The sequence below is a fragment of the Prinia subflava genome, chromosome Z, assembly GCF_021018805.1.
Source record: "Prinia subflava isolate CZ2003 ecotype Zambia chromosome Z, Cam_Psub_1.2, whole genome shotgun sequence".
NCBI lineage: Eukaryota > Metazoa > Chordata > Aves > Passeriformes > Cisticolidae > Prinia > Prinia subflava.
The window spans coordinates 35,596,532-35,615,364 of NC_086283.1; the positions used below are offsets into that span (position 1 = coordinate 35,596,532).

General features: G+C 38.2%; 2 protein-coding genes across 3 annotated transcripts in view; one reads left to right on the forward strand and one right to left on the reverse strand.

Moving 5' to 3' along the window:
* PCSK5 (proprotein convertase subtilisin/kexin type 5) overlaps positions 1-6,040 on the forward strand; it is a 225,742-nt gene extending 219,702 nt beyond the window's left edge. The window contains exons 34-37 of one of the 2 annotated variants that reach the window (XM_063422828.1): positions 491-708; positions 2,536-2,651; positions 3,982-4,168; positions 4,712-6,037. In XM_063422828.1, coding sequence (XP_063278898.1) covers positions 491-708; positions 2,536-2,651; positions 3,982-4,168; positions 4,712-5,115 — 925 coding nt within the window. In that variant the 3' untranslated portion in view covers positions 5,116-6,037. Of the gene's footprint in view, positions 1-490; positions 709-2,535; positions 2,652-3,981; positions 4,169-4,711 lie in introns of both variants that reach the window. The other variant, XM_063422829.1, reaches the window with a different exon arrangement.
* Positions 1-18,833, reverse strand: part of ARSK (arylsulfatase family member K) — a 28,021-nt gene that overhangs the window by 1,151 nt on the left and 8,037 nt on the right. The window contains exons 5-8 of the mRNA XM_063422834.1: positions 15,783-15,954; positions 13,282-13,506; positions 10,229-10,453; positions 9,886-10,146 (exon numbers count right to left, since the gene is read on the reverse strand). Coding sequence (XP_063278904.1) covers positions 9,886-10,146; positions 10,229-10,453; positions 13,282-13,506; positions 15,783-15,954 — 883 coding nt within the window. The remainder of the gene's footprint in view (positions 1-9,885; positions 10,147-10,228; positions 10,454-13,281; positions 13,507-15,782; positions 15,955-18,833) is intronic.

Genomic DNA, 18,833 nt, shown 5'->3' on the forward strand with positions numbered 1-18,833 from the left:
ATTAATCCATTTAAGTTCAAAATGTGAATTCAGTGCTCTTTTGGGAAATTCAAATTTAAAAAGTGAACCTATGATTTCTCTTTCAGGTCCATTTAATTTAAAACTAGGGTCCAATGGATCACATTGGCTGTCCATCCCATTAAACTGGAACTTTAATGACCATATCTCCATAAAATCACACAAACTCTCCCTATTTCAATACTTTATATCCTAATTCAACTCAGATTTTAGAAATTTCTGCTGTAAACACTATACAGAGTTGTGCTTTGTAGCTGAATTCCAATGGCCAAAGGGAACGAAATTAATTCTGTTTTCACTGAGATTACAAATACCTGTGTTCATTTTGGAATGGTACATTACATTCATGTACATAAATGGATGTAATTTACATTAATTTACATAAACAGATGTAATCATGGTAAAAAGCTAAGTTGGTTTTCCTGTCACTGCTGGCCTTTATGCGAAGCTATGCCTATCTGATCTATTTCAGGTATTTCGCACAAAATTCCACTGGATCATGTGAGAGATGCCACAAGAGTTGCAAGGAGTGTATGGGGCCTCAACCCACAGACTGTCTTTCCTGTAATACATATTTCTACCTGTTGCACTCCACAAACAAATGTGTTAGCTCTTGTCCTCAGTACTACTATGAAAACAAGGACGACAACGTCTGTGAGAGATGCCACTATTCCTGTTTAACTTGTGAAGGTAAAGCATATGTTCTGCTTTGAGCAAAAAAACGGCTCATCAAAACACCTGGAATCTCAGCTCCAAGATTTGAGAACACTTCACAAAAATACTAACCACATACAGTGCTACCAATCTGTCCATGACTTTAGCCAGATGCAGACCTGTCTCAGGGGCCACTGAACTTTTCCTGGCTCTTGGTGACTTCTTGCACTCACTGCTCCATTTATTTATTTCTACTGCATTGATAATTCAGGTGAAAGCAAGTATATGAATTCCTGTCAAGCTTTCTCCAGAAGTACTTCCAGCACACAGCACAAACAGACAGAAAGACAGCCACTTAATAGGGAGGGCTAAGACCGAGCCACATGTTGCCAAGTCAGTGAACAGAAAAAAACGGACAACAGTAATGAATTTTCCATCAGCCGGGCCTCTCACAAAAACACTCATCATAAAAAAACAGGCTCACTCGCTTACACGGATGGACCCCATTTTTCACATGAATATTAAGAATGATTGAAAAATACCTCATTTTCTGAGCTGTGCTACTATCAGCTATTGCAAGAAAGCCAAGGAACTTAATTCCAACTACACATCTCTATAGCCTGCAATGGGAAGAGTAAAGACCCATAATGCATAAGTTTAGATTGAAAGGGGAACAGAAATCAAAAGCACAGTGATGTTTTTTGCCCTTAAAATAGTTATGTATTTCTCAATGTTAAATTTCAGAGATTGTCTGTTTTGCTCTGTGAGATACTGTTTTTGGTTTCTCAATTTTCCTAATTAAACCACTTCTGAAACAAAAAGCATTAATCCTCTTGGACCCATTTGGTGCCTTTTTTACACAAGATTATAGCTAATGGGTTCCAAACTGCGGTGTAGAAAACCATATCACTTGTATTACACAAACTGTTTTTGGACAGCGGATAGTACAGATGGCTAACTGCAACACAACATTATATGTGAAAATTACACTTAGAATGAAGCCACATTCAAGAATTTTTACAATGTAATTGCATAACAACATTACAAAAGGTAGCAGAAATATTTTTGTTTGGATCTGCAACAAAAAAAGATGGGCATTTTAATTTACACACCCTCTCCTCCTCTGTTTTTTACATTATTTGGCATAAATACTATGGCACAGAATTTTTAGCATCACTTTTATGCATAGTAATATAGGAATTTCTCTATGTTATAGAAGGTTACTAACTTCAGCAGTTTAACTTCTGCTAATGTCAGTTCCTTGCATTTTCATTTTCTTCCTTTCAGACAATGGCAGAAAATGTCTAGGTTCAAGGAAATGGTGTTTCACAGAATTACTGCATACAGCTTCTGTCTTTTAAAAGAGTCTCTGATACCCAAGGTGCATATGGTGCTCTGGCTGTATCTAATGAATATTTTTTTCTTATGCGACTAAATAATTTATTTTTCCATTCAAACATAAACACGTCTTAATTCATGGTTGTTTGAAAATAGTTAGTTAACAGGACAAATAAGTATGCATTTAGTGAAGAACAGCATTTGGCTAAGGTTCTCCACAATTTTACTTCAGCGCTCTGATCTAATTTATTTTCCTGAATACGTCAAAAGTTCCCTGTACAACTGATTATGAAATCATCTTTTCATGAATATCAAAACACGTAGGAAATAAATTTTGTTTGCACATAAAGCCCCAGGACTAGGCACAAGCTTTTTCTAATACCAACCTCTTCATGTGGAACCCCTCACTAATGATTGTTGCCCTTGACAAACATCCTTTTTCTTCATAGCTGTGGTCAGTATATTTTTAAAGGAAGTTAGCTGACATTTCCTGTTGTAATATTGTCGTTTTGTCTGGCTGTCTAGGGAAGGGAGCATTCAGCTGCACATCTTGTGTATGGAGCTACAGTTTATTAAATGGAATGTGCAACTCAGACTGTTTTGTAGGTGAATACAAAGTCCAGGAGACACCAGGACAACAGGTACCTATTTGAAGGCTTTTTGTACACAACACAAACAACACATTGCTCTTCTCTGAGTTTTTAATGGTGCCTATCTTTAAGTATGCTTACTTTTTTCTTCTTGTGGCAGAGGAAGCCTTGCTTCTCTTTCTGGAGTTACCTTATAGTCAACAAAGATATCAAAACTACACAAACAAATCAGTTCTTTTAATGGTACAGTGTTTTTTTCTTGTAGTATAACTGAGATTTCCTCTTGGATTTCTGATTTCTGATTCTGTAACAAATCCTTTGCATTTTGATTGCCAGCTTTGCTGGCAGAAAGCTCTAGCAGAAGGACAGCCTGAAGTTAACAGAGCTGTATATTTAGTTGAGCAGGACCACAATTAAGTTTGGGTCTGTGCTGTAAGTCTAATACTGTAAATACCTTCCAGATTTCCACATCAATTGCCTTCTAAAGATGTTTATGCAAGAACATAGCAGCAAGGCATGCCTAGGACGCTACAAAGCTTGGAGTCTCTGTCCTGGAATATCTTCCTGACAGTCCTACTTCATAGCATCGAATCTGAGAAAATAGCCTTATTTGAGGCTGAGGACCACACAGGTCTGCAGGTTTTTGCAAAAGCTTTGACTCTAAGAAATTATGAATAGCTATGATCCTGCTATCTTGCACAGCTTTTTCCAGCCAGGATAAACAGCCTTGCAATCTTAACTGCAAGCTTGATGAAAGTTTATTGGAATTTCCAAATCTTCACAGTGAACATGTCCCATGGCCAGGAACTGTGAACATTGGAAACACTGAAACAACTGACTTCAGATCATTCTGCAACGCTGGTGTGATCACAGTGACCTCTGGTAGTTTCTGTACACAGAAGTCCCCAGAAACCTGGACTTTAGGAAGAGTATTTGAATTTAAGGTGTTTCTGTAGAAAAAAAGCAACACGATCTAAAAGAAATCTGTTTTGCTAAAAAATTTCCAACTACCTTTAGTCCTTACTTCCACTTCTTCCCTGGGTAGAGAGAAAATTCATACTCAGCTTTTCCCCAGAATATTTCATATTGCTTCTTCCATGTCTATTACTTTTCTGCCTCAAAAAGCTTAAAAGCATGAGTAAATTTTAATAACCTGCCTAGCTAGGTGAGATCTCTAAGCTCTTACAACACTTTACATCCTACAAGCAGATCACTGAGAAATCAGAAAATAGGAAAATTTGAATTTGCTATTTTATTTTCACACTGAAACTCATTGTACCCAGAGATGACAACCATGATGGTGAACGACAGGACAGAACTGCCATGTCAGGTCAGAATCATACAAAATTAGAGGTGCATTATTTGTGTTCTGTGTTTGAAGGAAAACAAACCCAAGTGTGAGAGATGCGACAGCTCATGCACTGAGTGCAAGGGACCTGGTCCTCTCAACTGCACAGTCTGTCCAGCCAGCATGCAGCTCTTCCTGGAGGAAAGCCGCTGTCTGCCTTGCTGCAGCAACACCAACCCAGCTGAAACCCCAGAGTGCTGTGACTGCAGTGAAACACAAGGTAGGACCATGCTGAAGAGCAGGGATAGTGCTAAGTGTTTTATGGTTCATTATGCTTCCTGAAAACTGGACTAGAGTGAAAATATGATATTGTTAAACAGTGTGTTTCTACTGCTTCATCAAGAACAGGGAAGGTTTTAGTCAAATAACAACCACTATGTCTGGTGCTGGAGATGGCTACTTCTCACACTCACAACCACTATGTTAAATGGCCAGGCATTTCATAAACTGACTGGTTTATGAATTAGCTTTACTTCAATGAACAGGCTTCTGAATCATTGCATTTGTGTGCCTGTTAGCTTTTCTGCTTCTTTCTCATTATTTCAAATCAAAGAATTAAGAATAGATATCCTTACTGCATAAGAACAACAAAAACACCATTGTGGTCCCAGAAAAGCTAGGTATTTTGTTGACTGCTATTACTGCACCAGACATACTGTACCAGACTTTTAAGATACACACAAACACACACACACACACACATGCCAGCTCATTTCATCCTTTTTTTTTGTTGTTGTTCTTTTGTTTTTGATTGCCGTTGTAGATGACTGTGTATTACAGACAACTCTACCCCCCAGGCAAAAAACCAAAACTACTTTCTTTGTTATCACTTGCATTTTGCTTCTGCTTGTCATTGGAGCCATTGTATTCATCTGGAGAAAGGCACGAACAAAAACCCAGCCCGCCAACAAAGGTCGGTATGAGAAGCTGACAAATCACTCCAAAACCTTTTCTTCCTCTGTGAGCAACTACCACAAGAATCCCAGTTACCACGAGGACCAAGTGATTGAATACAGAGATAGAGATTATGAAGATGGTGATGACGAAGATGACATTGTATATATGGGCAAGGATGGCACAATTTATCACAGATTTAAATATGGACTTTTGGAGGATGATGAGGAAGATGAGCTAGAATATGACGATGAAAGTTATTCATTTAGATAATTTTTTTCTAATTCACTAATAGTAAATTATTTCCAGTCCACTGTTTTTCCTATGAAATTATAGCTGTTTAGTTAATACGTTTAGTTACTTGATAGCATCCTGACCTCCAAATTTTTTGCTATTAGTTATTGTGAAAGAAGAATAATTTCTAGGAACCTTTTGCTAAGTAAATATTTTGAAAGGCTTTTAAGTAGCACTCCAGATATAATCTGGTTACGAGACCAAGTTTCTATGCATTCGTGTGAAGAATAATCCTTTTCCAAAACGTATTTGTATAACTAACACAAACGTTTCCTCAAACATTTTTGGAGGTCCCTGCCAATCACTACTAGAAATGTGATAAGCAAGATGGGTGTATCTACTTGATGAATGCCGCTGGGAGAGGGTGCCAGTAGTTCACCAATTTGTGATTAGAGTTACTCAGCAATTCATAATAGAATAGGCAACTTGGAAGACTTTATTTAGACTTTCTTCATAATCACCTGGTGCTCCCTGAAGCAAACATGTTCCACTTCACAATCGTTAGAGCGCACTTTCCTGTTAATTTGTGTATCTATGACATGATATTTTAAGACTTAGGATTGTGACTACTTCTCATAAGTATACTTTATTCACAGTTTGTATGAAATAGAACAAAAATATTTTATATTGCAGCCTCTGATTAATCTTTACTGCAGTGTTTCTCAAAAAATCTTGCATTTTATAGATGAATTTCTTGGTTTACAATGAAGGGCAATACGTCTATAAGCACAGCGCACACACACAGACACCCATCCTGCATCATGAGCAGGTGGTGTTCATGTTGTAAATGGCTCAGGATCTCAGACAATGCAAAGGGGATATTTGCACTTTTCTGGTAATTTTTATTACTATTACAGAAATAAAAAATTATAATTCCAAAGAAAAGCATGGTGGTTTATTGTGAAGAATAATTTTTTTTTACCATATTATATATGCTGTTATTCATTACATTTTATTAAATCTCAGAGTTTCTTTAGATTTTCAGTAAGGAACTGCTCTAAAAACAATAAGGTTATATATACAGATTTAGTGTTTACAAGGAATTGCATAAAAATACCAGCTTGTCATGGCTCAATGCCTCAGTGGAATTTTCAGTATTACATATGCCTAAAGACCTCAGGATAGTTCCATGGGTAAGATTAAAGATATTTTAGGGGAGTTTTAGTGCTTCCAATTTTAATTTTAACCTTCCAGTCATTGCACCTTGAGTAAGAGAGAGGAATTAAAGGTAATGTGACTTCACAAAAGCTGAAACAGGTACCTATGCTTATCAAAAGCTGTAAAGCAACATTTGACTGCAAGGTACTTCAGAAAGATACACATTATCTTTCACTTTAAAATCTAAAAAAAAACCACGAGGAAAAGAAGAGTGAAAAATCAGCTTGAAAGATGATAGTGCTATCCAGGTTTTCTAAAGTTTTAAAAATTAACGATTGTGGTAATCTGTTTAAATGGTTTATCCCTTCCCTCCCTGTTAATGGTTTTGTCCCGGTGTCACTCAGTTAAAAGAGTTACTTTACCCCACTCCCACTGTTTGTCCATCACCCAGAACCCAGCCCAGCTCTCTAGAATGTTCTCCCCAGTTTGATGTTTCATAGGCTGGCTTGTCCCAGCCACGCCCCTGTAATGCCCTGATTAGTCCATCTCTATTCCTGTTATTCCCTCCCTCCTCCCCTTATGTTATGTGATTGGCCCGAGAATGTATCCTCTTGTCTGTACCACCCCTGTTCAAAAAAGGCTGTGCAAGCCTTTCTCATTGCCTGTGTAGCCTGGTTTCTTTCTGATAATGAAGTTGGTCTGGAATTGCCAGCACACTGGTCCTGTGCAATCCTTTATCAATCCTCAGCTGTGCAATCACTGCTTGGCGATCTCAAGGACCTTATCACTATCCTCTTTCTCCCTGGAGCTAGCTGGAATCAAAAGAAGAGGTCAGTGATAAACAATAGGCTTTATTCTTGTTGCTAATGGCTCGTAACACAATTGACACACTTCTTTATATTTCAAAGGCTTATTTCTAGCTCTACCTGAGCAATCTGAAACTAAAATGATAGATGTAATAATGTGCATTTTCTTTATGGGCTCACAGGTTATGAAATTATGTTATTATGAAATGGCCAGATGAACTTGGCAGGGGCAAAAAATAATTCAAACCATGGTGCCATAGTTAGGACTTTGGTCACACAGCCTATTTGTCATGCCCTGGTTTCCTGGGACCCATCTGACAAAGCTGGGTAAAAGCATCTTTGGTCAGAGACTTGCTAGACTCCTGAAAAGGGCTTTAAATTAGATTTGCTGGGGAAGAGGACCTATCCATCCCAATCCAGCCAGTCAAATATCAACAGTTACAATGGATACACAGAAGAGCATCAACATCTCCTGTAAAAGAAAATCATATTCAATATTTTTGAAAGTTAAGTTTGAAAATAGTACTCCAGGAGCCAAAAATTTAGGAACTTGTATCCCTTTACAGTGTTCACAGCTAGAAATCCCTGCTAAGAGTCTATAAGGAGACCAAGAAAATAAAAGCACAAAGGAGTAATTCTAGTCATGCTACTAAAGAAACTTCATGGAACACTGGTAGAACTAAGGAAGGGAGTAAAAAAATTACAGAGAACACAGCAGCACACAAAGGAAGTTCTGCTTTTCTGAATTATTTTATGCCTTCTATTAATCTAAGTTTCTTACACTTTTTCCTGAAGTAAAGGCATCCAATTATTTTTTAATCTTTTCTAGTCCATGTTACCTACCATCACCATTTCCCAGATCTGACTCCCATTGTCATAAACACTTAAGTTCTAGTGTCCAGAAAAACACAAATCTTTTTAATTATACAGATATTAAAACGTTTCTAAATACCACACTATCAAGTGCAGCATTCTGTTTTAATAATTTATCTTTCATATTTCTACTTTGTGTTTTTGGAGGATACATATTCTGTATCAGACTGCAAGCCATGTGACCCAGCCAAAGAATGTTTTTATGTGGTCTACTGAACAATAAATTCTGCTCTGTGAGCTGGCACATTCCTGGGGTTTCCTGATTTTTTGAGAAGCCTGCCCCCATGCAGGACGATCTGTGGCAGAAGACATGGTTGGCAAGGTTTTTTTCCCTGTTCTTCTATTTCAGAGCGTATCACAAATGGCACTTTTGTAAACTTAACATTAGTGAGTCTTAAAAGCGCATCTCTTCAAAGAAAGCACTGTTCACAGAGCTGACAAAATTTTCCCTACATTTTAAAGATTCAGTCATTAAGAAGCACACACATAAAACACATCCAGTTTACCATAATTTTATTTTACTCCATTTTGAACAATATACTGCATTCTGTCCAGATCTCTGGAAAGTGAGGAAATGTTTTTATTCTTTCTTCTCTTGAACAAACTTTCATATAAATCTTCATAATTACTTCATCTGATTATGCAGCCCATTTATTTTGTTTAAGTAATTTCAACCACACCTCAACTAATTTTAATAAGAATTATAATTGCATGTGCTACGGGGTTTCAAGTTTTTTTAACTCTGTGTGGTAAGTTGCTTATGAAATGAGTGTGTAGCCATCAAAAAATATGTCTTAAGTTTATGTTTATTTTTACCGAAGTACTGCTACTACTGAGCATTTAATAACAGATTCCAGAAAACATTTTATGTATGAAGATTTTGCGCTGGTACTATAGCAGCAATGATGGTGACCAAGAATTAGCAAACCTAAGTGCTGCTGTAATTACATATTCCCTTAAGTGGAAGAGTTGTTACCTAAATCTTACTTACTTTCAAAACTACTTTTTTTGTCAGGTCACTGAAATAGTATTTTTCTGTTAACTCTTCCAGTAAACTTCAATTGAGTCTCCTCTGTGTACATTTTAGGTTTCAGTTCTCCACTCACTGATGCATCGTTAAAGCATTTACTTGCACAATCTAACTGCATTTGTAGTTTTTATTCGATGTTATGCAAATCACACTATAATTTTTCAGAGAACTGCTCTACTCATAGGTTTGGCAAGAGGGGGTTGTTTTGTTGATTTTTTTCTTAAAATTTATGATAAGAAATCAGATTCTTCTTCACTTATACATATGTTCAATTAGGAGCCTATGCATATTATGGAATTTTAAACAGCAGGGAGTGGTAAGCACCAGATCCAGAAGCAAGAGATTAGCAGGCAGACCCCGAGAACATGTGGAGTTAATCACATGTAACACAGGAATGCTGATATAGTTAAGTACTTGCATAAACCAATTCTATGTTCTGATCTGTACTGGTTACCAACTTGTTGATTATATTTTAACTATAGATTCTATGAAGTGGATTAATGTGTACTCAATCTAGACTTATAATACACACAGCAAATTTCACTGTAACTGGTACTTCACTAAATTTTATAATCCTTGCTTTTCCTTATAAACGGAAGTTCCTGTTGAGTTCAAATGCTTAATACTCTGTACTTTTGCAATCAGCTAAATATTCCATACACACAATTAGTATTTGCATACTACTCTTTCTGTATACACTTACTTACACTTACAGAACAATAACATCTGAAACTCTGGTTTTGTTGTGCTAGCTAGCTATATAAAATGCTCTTGGCTTTCTGACACAAAGCAGTAATAGTTCAAGAATCTTTACTTTCAATGTGTTATATAAGAAAATAATTCTAACACCTGAAATACAGTATTATTACAAATAATATTACAAATATATAATATTAAGATATCCTCATTCAAATGAGATCCATGTTGTCTGTATCTACTTACCAAGCCACTTTTCAATTGCATTCTCATACTTTTTTCGGTCCTTTAACCAGTCTTGATGCCATCTAAGGTTTGCAATAACACTTGAGTAATTGTGACCCAAACTTTGTTTCCAGCTGATAAACTGTTTTTTATTATACTCCTGAACAGAAGAAGAAACCTTTGGATAATTTACTATAGAGCGAAGTATTTTGTCCAAGGAATGTACAGTTACTGGGAATTTTACGGCAACATTTGTAAGCTCATCTGGATCAGCAGTAAGGTCTGTAACACACAAAATGTCAATTAAGATTCATTTTGTATAAAAGTAAATTAATACATTAGTCAACACAAAAAGGTAGCATACCAAAGAGTTGGGGCAGTACTGAAGAGCCATCTGAGTATGTGATGTATTTCCACTTGCCAGTTCTCAGCATATACACGGAGGAATTCACATTGCACCCATGGAACTCACTCAGTACCCATGAGGGCCGAGGTCCTCTGGCTGATGCTTCACTCTCAGCCTTTTCATATAGTAGCAGTATAAGAGAATAGCCACTGAGGTTCTGTGGGACAGGAATCCTTGCTACATCTAAGGAAATATACACAAAACCAAAATGCTACTGCAACTTTCATGATTTAAAAAGCCTGATGATTTTCATGATTTAAAAACACAATGCTACCTGTGTCTGAATGTTGATAATAAAATATGCTTTCAATAAAAATACCTTAAGGAACTTCCCAAGGCAAGCTGCCTACCATCTTGATCAAATGTATCACCTATATATAACTCAACCTTTAACAGAAGTTTGTGAAAATGGATCACAATAGTCTCCTTTGATGGTTCATGGTGTTTTATTCCTTAATCATGGTTGCAAACATTCCTCTTCTGCTCTGACTACATCAGGCAGGAGAAAAATAACACAGCATGAAACGACCCTACAAGCTCCACATCAAACATGTAACGGTTTATTTCTCGAACAATAACACTGCTAAGCTCATCTGCAGCATCATTCATTAGTGAACAATGAAATACTTTCTAAAAGACATTATCACCTATAACTTGTGGGGACACTTAAGAACTAGATCCACTTGCTTGACTAGCAGGACTGGAGATAAAGATGATATTTGAGGTGGTATCAACATAGTGCATGTACGGCAAACACTGGATGACTCCACAGCCCACCAGACAGCCACTAGAAGATGCTTAATATCCATATGCTCCTCAGCATCAACTTCTACCACAAGTTTCTCTAGCTCCCGAAAATCAGGTTAAAAGGCTGCAAAGGTTTTCAGAAACATTCTAAAAACCTAGCTGAGAATCCCAAGCATGTCCTAAAAACCATGTATGACAATACTGCTACTTTTAATCACCCCACTGAACATTGTCTACAGTAATTCAAAATTCAAAACTTTACATTTCACACAGCACCATGGCAGTATTTAATCTGTTCTGTGCTGGGTGGTAATACTCTGTGCATATAAATTGCTCATAGGTGACTCTTTCCTCCACCAGCAAACGTCTTCTTTTTTGTCCTCTGTCCAGCCAGCATCTAAGCACTAGGAAGACCGGTAATGTGTAAACCCAGCATGCAGCTCCTGGGCATGCATGGGCAAAAAGATTTGAGCAAATACATACCCCATTCCAACAAATGAAAAAGGGATATGGGCTCTTCTGTCATCCTAAACCAGTAACATTATTACTTGCAGTAACTGGATTCCCTTGTGCAAAGAATGTTACAGCCACTTTCAGCAGCTCCTGCTTTTCCAATAGAGAGCCAAAGGTACTTCCATACAGACCAACAAAGCTAGTTCTGCCTGGAGATTACGCTACATCCTGTTATAAAATGCAAGAGCTGTTGCACTTCTGACTGTATTTTCATATCACACAGATTCTGCTGGAATCAAAACATTTGCACTTATTCTCAAAGCCTCTGCAGGAGGCAGTCTTGAGCAAAGCATTTGATAGCATCATAAGAGAGATTATTACCCTGAGACAACACAAAGCAAAGCAATTAAATTTGTCACAAAAATCAACTTGAAATCTGTTTCCTCACTAGTCAGATGCAGCATGCAGACTAAGAACGCAATACATGATAGAGATGGCTCTTCAGTTTCCATTGTCGTCATACATGCCTTTTTGACATTCAGAGTACAGAGAAGAGGAACTCCCAGAACAGAAGGACTGGATTATACACACAAAGTTCTGGGGAAAAAAAAGCCCAAATGAAAACCCCCACAGGAGGAAAAGATGGAAGGATGTTAAACCATCTGACCAATGTTACTTGGGGAAAAGGGACAAAGAAGAGATTTTTCTTCTTTATATAGGCTCTTTATATAGGCTACCATAACTTGTACAAGATCCATATCTAGTACAGACATATATACATACATAACAATTTGATGTCAAAATTTGGAAGAGAAAGCCACTCAGATTTTACATCCTATTTTTAACTGGATAACCGGTTCAAAAGTTTTGAGAAGACACAAACAGATAAATAACTTCTGTTTAGATTTTAGAAAATCAACTTTAAAAAATGAAGAAGTGTATTTTTCACTGACATTTACTGCTAGAAGTACAGTTTCATTCACTCATGCTCTCCAGGCAATTGCAGTGAATATGTGACACCTCTTAGAGAGCAAGCCTTCCAGACTGATTTGAAAAGAACATTTTTTTCTGATTGGAAGCCTAAAAGATCACAGATAAAGCCTCAAAAGACAACATAACCCGATGTTTAATTCCAATCAGAATTATCTCTTGCATGATTTATCACAGATAACTGTTCAAAAATTCCCTCTTAAAAGTGATTTCCATCTAAGTAATTTAAGTTTAGTTCTTTTTATTTGATTCTCTGTCCAATACTGAGTATTTTCATATCTCATAAGGTAAGAATGGGTATCCATTATCACATCTTTTCACACTTGCCCAGATCATTTGTACGTTTCTTATATAAAGCTTTCATCACATGTCTTTCACACGACCCTTCATAAAACATACTACTTTGCTAAGTTAATGAACCTGCCCCTCCTTTGAGGTTTACTCTCATCTCTGGATGCACTTACATTGTAATTTCTATAGTAAACTGTTGGGTATGGAAGCTAGCAAGGTTTACTCATATCTAAAATGGGTTTTATTCCCTTTCTTTAGTAACAAATAATCCTATATATAATCAGTCAGTGTAATTATGTGGATGACAGTAACAGCAATAAGGAAGATCATCAGTTCATTTCATTTTTTCATCCACTTTTTAACTTCTTCTGTTAAGTCCATTAGAACCATGTATACGGTCCACAGATAAATTACCTCCTGCTGTGTTACTATATGACCTCAAAGTGGAGACATTATTCTGACTATGATACAAATGCAGAATAGTAATGGTAAGGGGGAAAAAAATTGTCATCTGAAATGACTTAACTCACCGAGCATAGTAGGATATATATCCACAAGAGATACTACATCTGATATTTGCTGCTGCTCTCTTACACCTGGCCCCATAACTAAAAGAGGAACATGGGAACTTCCCTCATACATGCTCATCTTATAGAACTGACGGTGTTCCATAGCAAGTTCTCCATGATCTGCGGTGAATATAATGATTGTTTTTCCAAGAAGCCCAGTATCTTGCAGAGCTGAAATAATCTCACCTGCAACAACAAAAAGATACTGAAAAGGATACACTCAAAATACTTCTTCCAAGGTCTGTACCTGCAAAGCAGCATGCAGATTTCAAGCAACCCTCCTAGACAGTGGAGGAAACTCCTCTCTTGTTGCACATATTTGTGCAACGAAGACATAACATTTACTCCTCTCTTTTTGTATGTACATTTGTGCAACAAAGACAAGGCCAAGATCAATAAAGTTGGTAGTTAAGCAAAGCACTTAGGCATCTTAAATAGTAAAACTTTAGGATGATTCATCTCTAAACATACTAGTTAAAAGATGTTACAAAATTACAACTGCAGTGCAGTTACTTTGCAACCCTTTCATTTCCTAAAGCTGTAAGTCTTGCATTGATCTCTTTCCATTTATAATAGGAGGAAGAGCAATTCTGTGTCTTTTGATTCACTTTACCAAACTAATATGCTATCCTGGTTTTGGGCATATGCCTAAAAGATCAGCTTCTTTCCCATTATTTCAGTTAGCATTTAATCAAAGAAATTTAGTTTCTCTTGTACATGGGTGTCCTGGGTACAGAGGAAAAGACAGGTGGAGTTCCCAGCACTGTTTGATAACATACCACCTGTGTCATGGAGGGGGCATGGGTTTCAGCAGGAAACAACAAGGTGTCTTGAAGTTCATTCAGTCTTCCTCAGTGGTGGAAAGGTGTGAACTGTTTCCTTACCTGTTGCTGAAGTCATGGGAGACTGTAACTGTTCCTGACATCCTGACAAGCTGTAACTATTGCTGAAGCAGCAGGAAGATGAGACAAACTGCTGCCACCACCTCTGCTGCTACTGCTTCTGCCACTGCTGCCACTGTCAGGGCCAGCACTCTCAGCAGCAGGACCCTTTATCTGGATTAAATAGCTCTCCAGGCTTTGTTTTGTCCCTGTTTACCATTGTTTCCAGGCTGAGGGAAGGATAATAAACTGCAGAAACTTTTTTGTCTCATTGCTTTTGTTTTCCTGAGCTGCATGGTCCAGTGTTGAGGGGATGGAGAGGACAGGTGCCATCTTTGTCCAGGAAAAACACACTGAGTACTTTCTTAGGGGAGTGGTTCTGCTTTTTCATTGGTGAACACCCTCCTTTTGGGTAGAGCATTCTACCTTTGTGTCCTCTTTTATTGATATTGTGTTTATCGCAAGCTTTTCAGTAAAGTTGTTGTTCCCACTTGTGGTCTCTCCTAGTGCCATCAAATGGAAATGGGGGAAGAGGGGCAGCTTGCATGGGTTAATTTTCCCACTGGGTTTTAAACTGGTGCAATGTTTCATGCAATATTTTGCTGCAGTCACTGGTTTTCTACAGAGCTTCTGACTGCTGGCTGTGATTACTTTTCAGAGTGCTCTCAGTTCACCTAAAAGGCTATCTCTCAGGGTTGTTGATTCCCTGAGATTCTCCTTGGGGTTGTTCCCCAAGGTACTAAGGGTTCCCCCAAGGTTGCTGTTCCCTGGGAGTTTCCTCTGGGTTGCTGTTCCCAGAGGTAATAAGGTTTTCAGTCTTCTCTTCGCCCTGGGTGTTTCACACCGAAGCCAGAGACGACAAATTGAGTCCAGCAGTTCGTGTTATCAAGCTGTTTATTCTTAATTATCTATCAGTTCTTGTCCAGCTTTGCAAGGCATCCCCAGCAGAGCAGGACACGCGGCTGGACTGGGGCGGATCAGAGAGCCCCGCACCTTAAGTACGGTACCTTTGACCCAACCACTGTCCGAGACGTATTTTTTATTTACAAAATTGTACCAATGCCTACTACCTATACTAACATGTCAGTTCTACTCTAAGCCAATCTCTAAAACCCAACTCAGCACAAGATGGGGGATGAGAGCAAGAACAAGGAGGACAGGGGCCACTCTCCAATTCCTCCATCTTGTCTCTTCAGCCCCATATACTAAGAATCCTAATTTCTATATTTATATTCTATAATAAACCATCCACTACTTATTTTAAATTCTTAGGATTTGTGATTCTTCCTGCATGTGAGTGTTCACTCCCATGGACAGGAATCAGAGTCAGTGTCCTCCTGGGATCTGTGTGGGTCTAACTGACCCCCCTGTACAGTCTTCAAACCCTCCAGGGCAGCCAGAGGGATATCCTGGACTCCAACAGCTATAATGTCATTTGTCATATAGACTGAATAAGCAACTTCTACAACTTACTCCCAGATGTGAGTATTCTATATTTTTCCCCCAAAGAACAGCCCTACCAGCATTTTTTTTAAAAAAATCAGAACTAGAAAACCTACTGTGTAATAACACATTACCTACCCAGCATTGCATCTGTCTCTGCACACATAGCATAATAAAATGCTCTAATATTTCTCACTTCTTCCTTTGTAAACTCTCCTGTGCAATTCTTGGTGTACGATGAGTAATAGTCTACTGGATGCATCTCTGAAAGAGAAGACCACTTGGGTATTTTAATAGCTTCATAATTTACCTAAAAAATAAGAGAAAATTAACATTACTTTAGAAAGTGGATTAAATAACTTTTTAAACACAGATTTAATTTTAAAAAAATATAGCACAAATTCACAGTTCTCAATTTGTGGCCCAGGAAACACTAGGTGCTTACTTGTTATACCATGCAGTTACCTCCACAGCTTCCATAGGTAAATTGTTTTTTTAAAAACCTATGAGAATCAACTAGAAACTAAGGCTAGGAGCCACAAATATGTGCTTCACCAACCACTGTATATTTTTAAGAGAGATAACACAGAACACTCTTCTAGAGCAGAGTCATCTGGGAAAGCCTCCAGAACAGTGATGACAAGTCTTTGCATCTTGATAAAAAGAACTGACTACATAAATCCTATTTTCTAATACTTCCTACATGTTTCTACATACGTCAATCCATTTAGTTATAAAGAAATGTAAGACCAGTGTGAAACTAAAAAGCCGATCTATTTGTATATTCAAACCAGACATAGTTGCAGATATTATCTGCTTCAGTACTAGCTTTAGAGTCTTGAAATATGACATACACATTTAGCCTTGGCTGTCATACTTGTAAATATTCCCTTAAATAAAAGGGAATCTTAGGCAATTTCCTCTTGGACTTTCACTTGTTACTTGGAGGAAAAGCCTGACAGCTAAACAAGTTGATAAATCTGCAAGAGTTCTTCAAGTGCACACAGCAGTAAAACCTGGCTTTGTTAACAGTCTAATGCACACCAAATGTAAGTTTCCTTAGGATCTATATGTTATAGATAGGTAATGCAATGGTTGACTCTCACAATTAAGGTATGAATATTAATGTGTGTTAAGACAAGTTTTATTGATATTGATACTGCGGTATGTTCTTCCTATAATCCTCTTTCCCCTCCCCCTAGTATTGTCACTGCATGGCCTTGGAAGTTAGGGCATTTGGGGGGAGGGCAAGCTTGTTACTAGGAGGCACAGCTTGGCAACACCTGGGCTCCAATCAAGTTGCAAGAAGGCAGTCTCCACCAATGAACAGCAAAGAAGAGTTGATTGGCACGAGATATAAAATGCGGAGCAGCCATTTTGTGGGTGAGCACAGGGCGGTTGAGTTCCATGCTACCAGCGGTGCCTTTTTTTTGGTCTTTTGTATTTGTTAAGGTTTAATAAACCTTTTAAAATTTTAAAGTGAGTGGTCATTTCTCACATATAGGAAACACACTGCTGGAAAAAAATCATAAAAATAAAATAGTACTGCTTTAGTCATTTTCTTATTTCTCAAGGTCCTTGGCTTCATAAAGTTACATTTTGGACTTTAGCTGCTTAAGATAAGAGAGCAAAAAATGTCCCTCTCTGTCCATGATTATCTTCTACAGGACTTCAGCCTAGTTTTAAGGATTCAAAAGGCCACAATCCCTTTGTCTATAGTAATGTCATGGGTAACCCAAAATGTTACTGTATTCCAGATCTATCTGTGCCCTAAGATTATTACTGTGTCTTTAAGACTGGAAGCATGGCTGGAACTGGAATTAGAGGGCAGCTGGGAGGTGCCAGTCGCTTTAAAAGGTCAAGAAACCCAAGCTGACTTCCTATTTTGCTGAAGGAGGAGACTCTGCCTCAAAAGGGGATTGATACAGCAACTGTAGCAACTTGGGAAAATTGCATTTAGCAAACAGAAACCCTATTCCCAGTGATCTTTACAAACCCTATAGGCAGTGAAGCTTGATCAGGCTCCTGTAGATTGGCCCACCCCAGATCAGTATCCAGAGACCAGTTTTCCTTGTTCCCTTCTTCAGCACATCAGCAGATTGAAGACACCAGCACCAACACCAGCAGACTCCAATGGGTGCAAGAGGGAGCAGCAAGCAGCGGTGCTGACTTCACATGTGCCAGAACTTCCCATCTGCCGCTAGACCTTCGTAAGCTCCAACCTTCCCAGGAGGGTTTGCTGCCATTCATTCCCTTTGTTTCTTGGAGTGCATAGTTACTGGTGGCAGGTGCCACCTTGGAAAGTGTCTGACACCATTTCCCCTTTGCCCCCCGCAGGCAGTCAGCAGTGCGGGGCTGTCAGATTAGAAAGGGGCAGCACTCCACCAGTTTGGGGTCTCTTTGTTCCCACTGAGCTCCTGAGAGTCAGTGAGTTTGTATCCAGTGATTATTCACTGCTATTTTTTGCATGTTGCTGTTTCACTTGTTAGTAAACTGGTTTTTCCCTTCTATCTATTGGTATTGGTTCCTTGGTGGAAAGGGATTGGTTGAAACCAAGGAAAGGAACTCATTTTAGAGTGTCTAAATATTGGAATCATCTTAAACTAAGAAATATAATTCATAACCAGGAAAGAAGCTACATGCCCTGAAAAAATGACAGGTTGTGCAAAATACAGGGGGCCATCTGGTTAACAATGCAGGGTCTCACAAACGTACCACATTGATACTCTGTTCTGTATTACAGCCCAAATAAACAAGACAGTTCAGTTCTTCACCTATGTGATCAAACTTCTTTGTGAGATTACCCCTGTGATTTTAAGACTGCTTCTTCCATGACCAAAAAAGAGCTACATTACAGAAGAACCAGCCAATGGTCAATCAGTGGTAATATTTGGTCCAATCAATGCAGTATGCATACACAGTAGTGGGAAGGACCCCAGCAAACTGTGCAGTTAAGTTACCCTGACTGGATAAAAGATGACAAAAATTAGTCAAAGATGTCATAACTCTGTGACTTGAAAAAAAGTACCTATGCTTCCCAATATAAATCTAACCTAGCAATTAGCATCCAGCAAGTCTTCCGTAATAACTAAGGTAGATCTTGGTTGTTTATAAATGAGAAGTTCTTTACCCAAGCTTTTCCTCTCCCCACAAACTTCTCATCTTTCCCAGAAGAACCCACAACCCTCA